Here is a 14,842-nt window from a genome sequence, read left to right on the forward strand (position 1 = left end):
TTATATTTTGTGCATTTATGAATGAAGCTAATTTTCACACAGGAAAAGCTGCTTGACCAATTTTTTTTTTTTCTTCTGTATAGGACTATTGCTGATGGCTTTTCAATTTCTTTCCTTTTTTTTTTTTTTTTGCTAATTTTATCTTTTCGTTTTGGATGTTAATCAATTTCTAACTTCATTGTTTTAAGACCAAATTTACTGTGTTAACCAAAATGCCCAATAATTTCCAAATCGAGGGCTTCTTTGGTTATAGCCTCAGCCCTTGTCAAAGTAGCTTTTGTTTGCTGCTGTGTGGGACAGTAATTTCGTTCAATTTTAATCCGTGCAGCACGAAGCCACTGCACTTATGTCACATACGCTGCTGAGCCCAGCTCCCACCCGCGAGCCCTGTGACAGGACGCAGAGGTCCCGGTTTCAGCAGTGCGAGCGACGGCCGTGCCCGCGTCCTGCTTTTTTACTTCTGCTGAATTATGTTCGATGGCGTGTAGATAACAACGCGCGGCATGAGCCTGGAGTAAATCCTGCAACACCTCTCGGAATGAATTATTAACAGGGGGTTTCATTCTTCTCTCACTGCTTCTGCTCTTACACCAGCGTGACGCCGTTTGGTCTGCTGGAAGCACTCCTGATTCACACTGAGGCGAGTGAGAGGACTTAAAGACCTGAATACATAAAGGCAGGTTATTATCGTAAATTCGTGTTAAAAGTTCAGCTGCAAATCTTGCCACGGAAAGGGATGAATTTCTGCTGCATCTAGGAACAGCAACATTTATAGCCGTGTAGAAGAAAAGCTTTCATACCACTTGATTTCCATCAATACCTTTATAGGAGAAACCACCTTCCAGGTCACTTCTTTAGGGACAGCCTGGAAACCGAGCCTCCCTCTGCCCTAACCCACAGTGGTGCAAATCTACAGCCCGTGCCTGGCCCCCAGCTCTCCTCATCTCATGGGCCACCTCCTCAGCTGAAGCTGACTCAGAATTTAAATCCAGAGCAGGCTCGCACAGCGCGTTACCTCTCCCTTTGCTACAGCAGAGCCCACCAGACTTCCCGCAGCAATTTCAGTCCCGGGCTATAACTCCCAGCCAAGCCTGGGCACAGCTTTTTCAAGGACATCTAATTTACGGTGTCACGATTTCAAATAACAGACAAAAATTTTATTCTTAGGTAATCTATTCCTGGTGCCCTTTGCCCTTGCCGTCAGAAACAGGTGCTGTGTTTTTAGGTTGAATTTGCTGAACTTGAGGCATCTGCTGTTAAACATCTTCTCCTATCATCCCTGTCTGCACTGCAGGCGACTTAGCGCTGAGCTTTGGGTAATTAAAAAAACGGAACTTCTTTCTAACTGTTGTAGTTGCTTCAGATTGCCAATCACACTGCGAAGACTCTCGCTTTTAACACCCCATTCGCACCAGTTTGCTGGAATTCCCGTATTGAAGCACTGCCCTCTCCCTCTGCTTGCTGGGTCATTTCGCTGCGTATTGAGGGAGTGCAAGAGTCACCTCATTTATCAGACCTGCCCCAAAGAACGTGTCCTTAGGATCCCTAAGTCCTTCTTAGCTGCTGTTTTCCAAGAAACGTCCCCCGGAGTGACCTACTTTCCTCCTACTTTCCTGAGGTGTACGATGTATGTGGTTTTATTAAAATGCATGTTGTACCATTATCTGCTTTTCACTGTGATCCAGATCAGTCAGTATATGTATATAATTCCCTTATCTGTAATATCACTTACTACTCCACTCACTTTGTCTGTTGTCAGCAAAGATTTTATATTTTCTTCCAGATGCTGTTAAAGTCCAGATTAAGGACAGTTCTTATTCTGAAGGATCCCTCACCCTGAGACACTCATCACCGAATTTACAGTGTCATCACTGCTTACAATTAGTTTTCGAGATCCATCACCCATTTAAAATGAATTTGAAATATGTTTACTCGGCTTGGTGCAAAGCTCGTGTTTTCATCACAATGTCCCATGGTATCAGATTCCTCTCTGAAATCTAAGGATATTATATCAGCACAGTTACCGTCATCAGCATAATTTGTAATCAAATCAAAGGACCATATCAGTTTTACAAGAACTATTCCCATGAAATCATGCTAACTAGCGTTAATTATGCTATTTCTTTCCTGCATGTATCTTGTAGCAGCCTCACCATGACTTTGCCTAGTATCATTTTCACGTTAAATGGTCTATCATCATCCCACTCATCCTTTTAAAGTACTCCAATAACCTCTCTTGCTGGGAAGCAACTTGCAGGGAACTGGCACCTCTCAAATAATTCCCTGATGGACACCAAATGAGGAGACATGGAAGACTTCATGATTTGGGACAGGCAGACCTAAGTACACTTACAGTGGGCTCTGATATGGCCTGGAAAGCTGAGGGTAAGGCAGGGTTGCGGCATGTACATGGCACCCCCAGGGTCTCCAGTAACCGTCAGGTGGGATACTGGTCTTATGGGGGTCTTTTTGGGGGATGGAGGGACAGGATGGCAACAGGTTAGACTTATTTTGCAGACCTCTCATGGGATGGCAGCTGCTGAGACGTGTCAAGGACTGAAGTCTGATGGTAACAGGTCCTCTTGGCCATCCAAGTTCTACTCTGTGCCTTTGCCTCAGGACTAATAGTTTCCAAAATTTAGGTATGTCGTCAATGAAATAAGTCTCTTACTGCAGTATAAATGAGAACTTTTTTGCTCCTGTTCTAGCCACGCAGAACAGTTATTCAAGAAAAAGACATTATAATAGAGCAAACTATTATTATTTTCTTACTGTCAGTGTTTGGTTCTCAACATTATCATTATTTAATCCACCTCTGTGCTGGCAATTTTCCTGTGCATTTTCAAGCATATAAACTCCTAATAATAAAAGGTCTAACTGTCCCTAGTCGTGTTAAGTGTGGTTAGACAAACTAAAAATAAAATGATTTGATTTTCCAATAGCACGTATTCTCAATTACACTTTATCATGGTTTACAAGCTAATTCACTACCTCTGATAGCTCAGAAAGAATATAACTCAGCTGCAGCAATGGTACAGGGAAGAGAAGGGGTGTTGAGTCAGGGACCAGGGGGGCCTACAAGTATCAACATGTTAGGAAGGAACTTGCTGGGCTGATGTGTATGTCTACGCCACATAGGAGCTTCCCCAAGGCGGACTCTTATCAGATAGAGATGTAAACCTTTTCATGCTATTCCTTTCCTATTTCAGTCCCGCTTTTCTGATGCTTTGGATTAGCCTGCCCACTTCTTTTCAGTTTTGAATCCAATTTAGATAAACTGATGCAAAGTCATGAGTGAACATTCTTATGTCAGCTTAGAATATGTTACAGGTTTCGCTTGAACTTGCAATTCCACCAGTAGAAGCTAAGCCTTCATAAGCCAGATATAAATTGATTTGTGAGAGTCCGAGCACAAATCACTTTGGTAGTTAAACTAGTGCAGCTTTTGCTGATATCAACGTTTGCTCAATTTACATATGTTTAATAAAGACTTGGAGTGAGGTCATCAGATGACTTAGGAGTGAGAGCTTTAATTAATGTCAGTAGTGCAACATCACTTTGTGCCAGCTGAGGATCTGCAGTTTGCTTTTGTTTTATTTTGTGAATAACCTTTAAAATATTGCCCATGTTTGCTGAAAAGAGTGTGGTAAACAAAACAATTCAGGTTTGGGCGGCCAGATGAACAGAGCCTCTTGAACCTTTTTGTTTTAGTACTAACGCAGAGGAGAGCGGTCTGCAGCTAGGTTTGTCTGATCTTCAACCACAAAAATAATGTGATTTAGATAATCACAAGGTCTGTGGGACAAAGCCATAGATCCCAGTTCTGGTCATCCACAGAACAGGCAAAGCATGGGTACAGGGTTTTCATAAATTGCTCTGTCACCATATTTCCTGGGTTATCTCGGTGGTTAGGCTCTCGAGCCTTCAGTCTGTCTTACTGCAAAGATATTGCAATGAGAACAGTTAATTACTAGCAGCTCAGTGCATGAACTACACATTTTAGTCACTGATGATTCAGACTAAAATTTTGTCTGCAGGAAAGCTTTACCCTCAATAGACCTCAGCAGGAAAGCTATAGCATTTTTCTTGGGATTGTCGTGGTTTAGCCAGACAATGTAAGTAGTTTTACGTGTAATTTTGTCACAGATTTGCTTTCTCTTGCTATGCAATCTGAAAGATTAGCAGTAACGTTGGCTCATACAGAACACGGTCGTCATCATTTGCAAGTCATGCACGGTGCAAGGAGTTAAATAAAGTGCTTATCTAGACAATAATTGATTAGTGAAGCAGGTAGGCTTAACAAATAAACGGGTGTGCTGTGTGGATAGAGCCACGCCGGCAAAGGAATACGGAAGTAAAAGAGATGGATGCACAAGATGGAGCAAAAAACACAAGGTACATGGTTTTAATGTTGATCCTGACATTCCATATTAAAACTGCAATCTGTTCAAAGAAAGGATTTTATATAATCATTCATTTGCTTTCCCTATATTTAGCATTTCTAATTTTTGTTTTAATTATTAGTGAAAAAGTCTTTAAGAACTTTCTCAGTCAGTCTCATTTTAATACATGTCAAAAGCAGGGAGCAAACTTGTAGCTTAGTTATTCCCCAGATATGCCTTATAATTGAGAGGTAATTGTTAGCCAGATGCTTCCTCGGCCAAAAAGCTGTTTTTTAAAGCACAATATGACAAGTGAGGCAGCGGGATTAGCTTATCATTAAATCCACCAGAGGATAAAGCTGTAATGATACAATTGCAATCAAGACAAAGGAGGGATTTCTGATTTTCTTGTTTTGATACAGCATTATCATTCATTTCCTTTGGCAGACAAAATGAAGACAAAACCACATGCAACTGTTCCCTGTTACATGCTTGATGGCACACAGTTGGGCTTTGATCGATGCTTTATCTATTCTTACCCTCATGCCTTCGAATCGTGACAATGCTCTTAATGGTCGCAGGGCTCGGAGGGTCCTGAGGGATTTAATGGGGCCCATCTCAGAGTATCCAAGTGTACTGGCTATGAGGCTTATTAGAGAGACCTGAATGGAGACACAAAGCAAAAATCCAATCTGTAAATACAGTCCTGTCATGTTCCTTCTCTTCTAACTTTCCTTCCTGAAAAGAAATAGCTGGTTAGTTGGAAACAGCTGGAAGAATGGGGGAAAAAAACCCCACCCTTAAATGGAAGCCATTAAATTAGACCAACACAGAAAAAAGGAGGATTTTACATCCACATATATACAGAACTCCTACCAACTCCCAAACCCTTTGTTTCCACTTTAATGCAAAATTTATAGAAATACAGACTTTCAAAGATGTCCCTTTTCTCTTAACTAAGTACACAGGAATCCTCTTAATGTCAGCTTGCAGAAAATGGATAAGAAAGGAGATCACCGTCACAAAATGACCACTCCATGATGCCTGTGCTGTAGGTTTCCTGTACACTCCTCAAGGTGTGTGTATCTTCCACTATTGAAAATATGATAAGTCACATAACTGTTATAATTTAGGGCTTTCTGGAGGAAAGCACCTGTAAGTTCTAACCATTTCCATCAGAGATAAAAGATTTTAGCATTACCATTCAATTACCCATCTTAAACTGATTAGAAACAAGTCTTCTAGATTGCTGATAGACATGACTTTCTGTCATAGACTCTAGAAGAATGATACCAATGACTCTAAAAGCATGACTCTGAATCTGTACTTTTTAACTCTAAGGCACAAAGGAACTTGACAGGTGCTCAACACTGAGGTCCCTACCTCTCAAAGCCTATTTCTTTGAAATAAACTGTCTATCTCCAAATCTGGAGAAAGCACGGAGGGGAGATTACGGGTCAGATTAATAAACACATGGAGCAATTGCATTTTGCATGCTCAGACGACTGAATTCTTACTGAGCAGGGAGTGAGAAGCAAACAGCTCTCCAACACCCCAGGTATCATGCCAATTTGCAGGTATTAAAAAAAACCCCAAAATTAATGGCCACATAATTTTTTTTTTTTTCTTAGAAGAGAGAAGAAGAGACCTGTGCATACTGCTTATCATAGTTCCCTTACTCCCATCTTTATCTGTTTTTGCAGCCTCGGTTGTAGTGGTATCCGATTATCGCACATTCACCAACGTGAGTTGTGCAAAGCTTAGCTAGAAGGAGTATGCTTTGTTGCCATTTTAAAGATAGAACCTAAGTCTAAAAACAGGGATTCTTCTACACTATATAAAAAAATAGGTGCTTAATGTAGAGGGAAATTCTAGGTTCTCCCATGAAGACAGGCAGCTCTGGTGGGAAATCTTCCTGTTCATTTTAGGGTAGGATGATTTTTCCTCTGAACCCCGCTGCTGGCTGACCAGCAAAAAAAAAACAAAACCCATGAGGTTTGAGATAAAGCAGGATAAGATGAGCCTGGTCGGCTAAGTCGCAAGCTGATGTCCTCTATGGAGCAACCTTTCTCCTGAATATGCATTCATCTGTGTACCAGTGCTGTCTGCACAGCTAAGCATCTTTGTAAAACTTGCTCAATTTGTTAAATTATTTACCTATTGATGGGCTTTATTGTGGCATGTGGGTGACAGCAAGCCTAAGGGCAGGAGCTCTCAAAGACACCAAGCCTGAGCTGGATGCAGTGGGCTGGACGAGACTGCCCAGATTTGCAGAGGATGAAGTGGCACAGAGGCTGGCTGTCGTGCTTTAACATGTCACTCTTTAACAAGGTGCGACACAAACTCACCTCCCGTGTACAGACCCAGCGGCTGACGCAGAAGGACGGTCCTAGTAAACACTTCTAAGAAAGCAGATCTGAACCTGTGACATGGTCATGCTAAGAAGCTATTTTAGAGTAAGTAATGGTATAGGCTTGACATATATTCACTACTAACGCTTCTTTCACTTAAGCCCTGCTCAGTCAGTGCTCACAGTTAAAGATGAAAACCTGGGTTTGACTTCAAACCATCTTAAACTCATCTTATATGCTTTCAAACTGAGGCAGCACCCATTTTCTGTCTTCCTTATTTCTTGCCAGCCTTGATTACATCCTGTACTCTGAAGCTGCATTAACATACAGTCCAAAGCCTTCTCCTTTCATTCACTCTCCCCATTGACTTAATGTTGCCTAAATAAGGAGAAAAGGCTGAAGGATTTGTCTAATAGCAGTAAGCAAAGTCATCTTAAAACTGTAATATAATTTGAATTGTTCAGATACCAGGACAGGAGTAACACTGTGGCACATATTTCTGTCTTGGGTGGAAAGTTTAGTGCAGAAGACGGTCTTAACCCCACAGAGCCTTGGAACTCTCTATCCAGGAAGGCTGGAGGTATAAGAAAACAGCTCAGTGATAGCATGCTCAATGATAGAAACCAAGATCTGTACACAAGGGAAGCTCATTCATCTGTAAAATTAATGTAGAGATTTTAAAAAAATTATTCAAATACAGAGCACCCAACACCCTTCTTTGCTAGCTTCACCCACAATGACAGAGTGTCAGGTCTTCTCAAGGTCTTCACACTGCCTTGGTTCATGCATCTGCATGCCTCCTCTCTCATCCTGGATTTATGTGCTGTAACTCCCCTTTCTCTCAAGGCAGAAGGTGTTCAGTTCAAATCCTGCAAGACCAGACTTTGGATCTGAGTGGGTTACCATTTTCTTTAGCGTGCCGTAAATGTCACCCTGAAACACATCACAGGTGCTGTTGTCCTCCTAACACAGATTTACACAGCATTAGATATCTCTTCAGAGGATTAGGCCGTGAAGCTGTGTGATATTTGGCAATGATTTACAAGGCTGGAGTCAGAACTGCGTTTGAGACAACTTGTTTAAATGCTCGGCTGTTGGGTTTGAAGGTATCCCCGTCAAATTTTATTTATAGGAGGATTACTAACACAGAGACTTGTCCATTTGGACTTGATTAAAAGTGACCCGGAAGGCTATTTTTAGGAAAAAAATCAAGCAGTTTTCAAAATTGGTGCTGACTGCCCCACATAATCACACCAAAAGGTGAAGTCAGCTGTTTCTGTTGCTTTTTTTCTTGTTACAAGGCTGCACAGTCCAGAACTGCTCTAAGGTTCTGCTTTGTGCACTGCATGGTATCAGAAACTTGCTGGCACCCAGAAAACACCTCCAGGGTCAACATAATCTCCAGATTCACAACATGGCACACATTTCTTATCTTTTCTCTTTGCAAATAGTTCTGTAGGTTTTTCAGGAAGAAAATACCTCTGAAGAGCAGGCAGTACTGTAACATTGTGGAGAGCAGGCAAATCCTAAGGAGTCACTATTGCTTAGAACCATTTCCCATAAAATGCGCAACCTGCTGTTGGGCTTGAGCTTTCACCTCACCTTCACCTTTCGCATAGCACATGAGCTAACAGGTAAGCTAGAGTCTCTCATCCTTCTGTGCACTGCTTCTGACCCAAGAAGCCTTATAATTGTTCTTATTTGCAGATGCTCTGCTTCTAGCATCTCCCCTGAGGGTCTTTCCAAAACCTGCTAGACCTTACTGAAAGCTGTCACAGCTTTCCATATAAACCTTCCTTACCCTTAACTTAAACAAGTAATAATATCCTCCATGTTAGCTCTAGACTGTTCCTTATCCCCTTGTCTTGCTGTTTATTTGGTGCCTCTGAGTTCCCCAGGACGATGTCGTCACTGGGCTTGGCTATCTAGCGCGAACTCAGTATACAATCTGACCAGCAATGAGGGTCCCTGAGGCAGGGAGTGTTCCTCATAAATCAGTGTATTCAATCCTGCCTCCACGGACCTTAACGGCAAAAGTCTCACCAATCACACAGGCTAGGATTTCATTCACATGGCGGCTCTTCCCTTTTGCTTTCCCTAGATCATCTCAGCAAGGCCCAACAAGAGCTCAGCCGTAGCACTGTCAGCAACTTCCCAAAATTTATTCCACCCTGAAAGAGTGGAAACCCTGAAAGAGACAGCATTTACCTCCCAGCTCAATGGTAGAATTTCCCAGCAAAACTCAGGTCTAGGCAAAGCCACACTGATGTTATCTACAGACCTTGGCTGCTTCTTGCCATTGTAGATGGGCAAGCAGTGTTGAGTTTTCTTCTGACCATGGCATTTAGAGAAGTTTCTTGCCCCTGTTCCTTACTTTCTTTGCCCAGAGGTAGTTTTATTTATCTATCTTTCTATCTATCTATCCATCCAGCTAGCTAGCTACCCATATATCTATATAGATAATATCTATAAATATATTATATCTATATACCTATATACCTTTATTTCTGTATTTATTCCTACATATTCGAACATGCATGTTTATTTTACAGCGGTTTGTATGGCAGCCTCCTAGAGCTGGGTAAAGGGAGAGATAAGTGAACCCCACAGCTTTCATTTTCACCATTTTCAGTGTTATGCTCAAGAAAAAAAATGAAAGCTTTTAAATCTTGTGACTGCATTGAACACTAGAAATACCAGCCATGGGGATTACCAGGCCTGTGGCTGGTGTTCTGAAAGCCAACCTCCTGTCATCTATGTGGCTCAGTGGCATTAGCAGCTCGGGTCTAGAGTGTCCCATTGTATGACATTCATACGTGTTTCCAGGGCAAAATCAAGAAGAATCGATGAATTTAGACTGCTAGAACACAGGCAGTGATCTCTGAAGAGAGGCTAGCCTCACTGATAACTGTTGAAAGTTATTGTTAATATGTTCTAATGAGATTAATGTCTGAATTTCTTAATTATGTTGACAACCCATTACTAGATTATATTTGACCGAAAAAAGAGTCTTACCCAGGAATCAAGATGTTTTTTCAGTAATTGCCACTTTTTGTTTTAATAGCGGAATATTGTTGTTCTTGAGATGAGAAGTAAGACTTATTTGTTTGTACCCAGCTGGCACCCATTTAGTGTCAGGTTCCCAGTGTGCTCATAGTCATTCATCAGTTAACAGATATGCAGCATTTTTTTTGGACAAGTAAAATTGTTCACTATGAACACACAGAGATGAAGTTATACAGTAAGTTTGTATGTCTTCATTACCTGACAGTGACTTAAGAAATCAGTGTTGTAAACCAATGTAAACCCCAGTAAAGCTGTCAGAAGAGAATTTTAAGGCTGCAGAAAAACAATTATAAAGTGGGAGGTGCAATAACGCAGCTGCCTTTCAGCACGCACAGGGGAAACGGTCTTCAATCAAAAGATCACAGACTCTTTTTCCCAAGGAGTTATTGCATTTATAGCAGTAGTGGGGTTCCTTCCTATATGCATAGGTTTTAACAGCGCATTAGCAACCGGCGGCAGCAATCCACGGGGCGCAGCCTTTGGCAGCAGCGTTTCACGTGAGTCTGACAGCATTTCCTACAGCGAGGAGGTGGGTTGGAGCTGGAATAGGGGCTGCTCCTTCATTTTTCGTGTTCCTTCCCACCAGCCTAATAGCACATCGCTGCAGATGACCAGTGGGCATCCGCTGGACTGAGCTGGAAGCAGATCTACGCAACACCATTCAAAGGCAGATACTACTCGGCATAGACTGCATTTTTTAATTAACCCCAGATCACTACTGAGATGAATTAATAGCAGAGCCCGGGGAACAAGGTGTTCTGCCTGGGCAACAGTAAAAATCCTCCTTGGCTGGTCGTATAAATCCTAAAACCCATGAGAACAAGAAGAACCTGTACTAAATGTCTGCCTGCTGCAGCACACAGCTGTGAGCTATACCCTGCAAGCTGCTGTCTCGGGGAGAAGAGGAGAACTCCTTCCCGGTTTGGGCCACAGCATCCAGGGATTTCATCAAATTAACCTGCTTGTTCAAATCAGAGGGGAGGGAGTGGGGAAAAAAAGGACACCCAAAAGGCAACACAGCAGCTGAGTTGAAAGCTCTGGCCACTTATTTAAATAAGCATTTTCAGCTAATGCAGGCCCCCAGTGCTTTCAAATAGCTTTTTACATGCCCCAGGAACACCTGTTTGGCTCTCCCCCTAATTGTGCTTTAAAAAAAAAAGAGAGCTTGGATTACTTTGGATGCCTCTTTTCAATCCAGTCTGGTTTCTCCTGTCCATTGCTGCCAAGGATAACATCTCCCAAAGAGCAGATATTCACAGCCCAAGCAGCAGCCCGGTGTCTTTAAGAGCCAGGCCTGCGGTCCCAAGTTGCTCCCCTTGATTTGAAAAGGAACAAAATTAGGTCTGTAACCCAAATGCAAACAGAGAAATCTACAGGAAAAGGGGAATGTGCAACGATAATTGAAATACATGGACGTTCTTGTTGTCACTCTGAAATATTGTTGGGTGAAAAGGGCTTGTAATGAGGTTGGTATTCCCTTGGCACCTACTATTTCTGAGCAGACGTGTATTATCACCTTATTTTTTAAAAATATCTCTTTACCCGTTCACTCTGACATTGCATTTTCTGCCATATAGGTGCTTAACTGCATGATTGCACCCGCCAATCCAGAATTACATGTTATGAGTAAAGGGCATAAAGGTAAAGAAAAATCTTAAAATCAGGACACTAGAGAGAGACTAAGGTGACCTAACCCAAAATCCCACCTCTGCTACCTGTTGTCTTGAATCACAACCCTCGCATTCAGGTAAAGGCCACACACTCCTTCGGGCTGCTCTGGAGTTAATCCATGGCCTGGAGACGAAAGCGCATCTGCAAATGAGTTAATGAACAGCTCTCCTCACCGGCAGCAGAGTTCATTACTGCTTGTGGAGTGCTCTCCTGTATTATAATACGAGGGGCTACACGAGTGCCTAAATTAATTATACACAAAAATTATCTCCTGGAAAGCCTGGCGCTACTTCTTGTAACTCAGGTAAAAAAGGCTTTCACATCATCCATGCATGGCTTTTTCTCCTGGACAGTTCCTCTTCTTATTTTTTTTGTTTCCGCATCTAATACTCAAACTAAGGCTGTGAAACACCATTAATATTCCATCTTCTCAGCTTGTTTCCTGGTCCTCCTGGCCATCCATGCTTTTAAAGGCAATGTTTCCTCTTCAGAGGGCAGCCTTGCTGCAAACAGCATGTGCCACTCCTCTTGGCTTAAATGCTTTTAAATAAATCATACCTGCATCCTAATTGCCTCCCGGCGGTTTCCAGAAGAACCTCTTCATGTCTCGCTGTTCTCTTAATCTGTCACCTCCTTTACACCTGCTCAGGCTTCTCTAACAACTCCAGTTCCCAGGGCAGATGGCTGCGGATCAAGAATTAAACCTCGGCTAATTTCTGAGGGCAAGTCAAACGACCTGCTGCTGTGAGCTTCATCCAGCGAGAGGCAAAGGGCTCAGCTGACTTACTGATTCCCAGTTTCCCCACCCCACCCTTTCCAAATGGATTTTCAGCTTGTCTCAGTTCACCTTTTCACTTCAAACAGACACCTTTGCCAGACCGCTGGGTCTCCTTTATCAGCACTGGGTAGGGATGGCAGAGGGATCATGGTGACTTTTGGGGACCACATGACACTCCTTGATCAGCCAAACCTTGGCCAAGACCCAAAGTCTTTCTCCTTGTTGCAGCAGCAGTGGCTGCGTGGCTGCAGTTGCCTTGAAAAGTCTGGTATTTCTACCGGGATTTAGAGCAGAAGCATTTCTTCCTCATCAACTACGTACTGCTGCTCATCCAGGCACTGTGCAGAAACAGCCTTGATTTAGGGCAGCTGAAGAGGAAAGACATTCTCCCCTTAATAAAGATCTCCAAAACCTCCACACGATTCATCCCAGGGTACCTTCTTGATGCTGAACGCTGTTGTCAGGAGTAGATGGAAATATGCTTGATTATTATTTATTATTTGAAGATAGAGTTATAATGCCAGGGGTGCGCATAGTGATTACCGAGAGAACATTTCCCTGGGGGCTCAGCCCCATCGACGCTGTTCCATTTCCATTGCAGCCGGTGGGAGTTGAGGTGCTGAGCTGAAGGGATGCTTATTTCTGGGCAGGATTAAGATCAACCTTACTTACATATGACATGAAGAAAAAAAAAAAAAAAGAAGCCAGAAAAAGCTGTTTGGGCCGTTTCCACAAGGTGCTGTTCTGGATTTTCTCCATTCCCTAAAGAATTTGTTTAATCAGGTGTTCCAAATCAATATGAAAAATTTCAAGTTGATGTGGGAAATATGACAGTCAGCTTGAAAATCATCTCTGTTTGGTTGGATTCTTGAACCTGAGTTGATCCTGATATTGTATTGAATATGCTAGGATGGAGAGGGACTCTGAAGAATTACAGGTTCCCCAATTTCTGTCAGAAAGGTCAATGGTACAAGTAGGAATACATATTACAAGTAGGAGTTCTCATCTTAGCACAAAGCACCCCAAAGCCAGTCACCAGCCATACCAGGGTAGGAGGCCAGCACAAAGCCTCTTCATCACTGGGCACAGCTTTCAAGTTTCATGGCAATTCCTTTGATCCCTTACCCACCCAATAAACAATTCCCGACCCTTCCGCAGGCTGCGTATCCAGGAGCTTCCTTCCTTTCTCCACACGTAGTGATGAAGGAGGGGAGGGAGAGGCTGTGATGCTGCAAAGCCAGTGCAGAAATGGAAATTCACTGACGCTATAACCTCTTTCTTCCCCCTCCTCCTGTCACCATTCTCCTGAGCAGCCCCTCCATCCCTGGCCATCCTGGATGGAGCCTCAAGAGTGGTTGGAAGACATTTTGCGGTCTGCAACAGTTGGGGTGGCAAAGGTGCTGGTCATCAGCAAGAGGAACTGTAGGACAATCCTCCTCTGTCCCACATGCAGAACTTGTGGGACTCTGTTCGGAGTGTGAAATACAGTCTACATCTCTGTCTCAGCTCTGATCTTCTGTGCAAGGGAGAACATCACTTTATAAGGAATTTGGCTCTTACAATAGTGGAAAGGGCCAAGCAAGCTGCATGCAAGAGCTCAAGGGTTTGTTCATTATTTTCTTTTTAAGCATATTCTTTTAAAAAAAGGACATTGAAATGTGCTACATCTTTAAATAACTTCGAGAAATGAAAGTGGTTGGTAAACCTAGTTCAGCACAATTCGAGTTGAGATGGGTTTTTTACACCACTTTCAAAAGTTGAAATTCTCCCTCAGTAATTGAAATTCTGCAGTAATTGCAGTAATTCTTCATACTGCAACCGTTTCGTAAGGTGTAGACAGGCAGTGAGCCACATTTACTGCTGGACTTTTTCCCTCACCTTCGTTTACTGTCCCTTCTCCTCCAGCTGCAGCACGCTTCGTCCTGCTGTGCCTTGTCTGAAACCGAGCTTGTGCTGCCGCTTGGCAAAGCCCAGTCGCTGTCCTTTTAGCATCTATGTGGTAACTAACATGAGGTGCAAAGCAAGATAAGACAAGACATTTGGATGTTTTTGCATGTGTTATGCTGAGATAAAGCGTGGAGAGGCAGAAGGGAGATTTACACCATCCACTGACCTGCTAACACACATTAAAACCACTTATCTTCATGTGGAATTTTTTTTTCACTTATCCTGGATTAGACAATATGTAGTAAACCAGACTTTTTTTTTTTTTTCCCTCTTCAAACACAGCTTTCTGGCTTCTGGAGAGGTATCCTTTTTCCTGTTAATCATCTGGGAGGTTTATGCCATCAGCAGAGGCCCAAAAGAATGTGCACTGAAAATCTTCAAAAATCCTACAAGACCATTTGCTTTGAGGAACTGGAAGAAAATTAGTCAAAAAACGAACTCTGAAGTAATAGTACCATGTTGTAACCCATGGATTTTTGATAACTTTCAGAGAGCACTAATAAATTCACTCTTAAGATGCTTCTCCAAGTGACAAGCTCGATTATTTTTATTTTGCCTCGGCTGTATTTTTGTCATTCTTTTCCTGTGTGCTTTTCTGAACAGAAACTAGATTAAATTCACATGCTTTTAGGATAACTTCCCAAGAA

At 42.5% G+C, this 14,842-nt stretch overlaps 1 protein-coding gene across 1 annotated transcript in view; it reads right to left on the reverse strand.

Annotated features, from left to right (window-relative positions):
* Positions 1-14,842, reverse strand: part of SCN5A (sodium voltage-gated channel alpha subunit 5) — a gene marked incomplete at its 5' end in the record, with an annotated part of 185,797 nt that overhangs the window by 15,340 nt on the left and 155,615 nt on the right. The window contains one exon of the mRNA XM_082015636.1: positions 4,922-5,044. Within this exon, the coding sequence (XP_081871762.1) occupies positions 4,922-5,044 (123 nt within the window). The remainder of the gene's footprint in view (positions 1-4,921; positions 5,045-14,842) is intronic.

Source organism: Phaethon aethereus (assembly GCF_964289735.1).
Source record: "Phaethon aethereus genome assembly, chromosome: 2".
In the NCBI taxonomy this organism is placed as follows: domain Eukaryota; kingdom Metazoa; phylum Chordata; class Aves; order Phaethontiformes; family Phaethontidae; genus Phaethon; species Phaethon aethereus.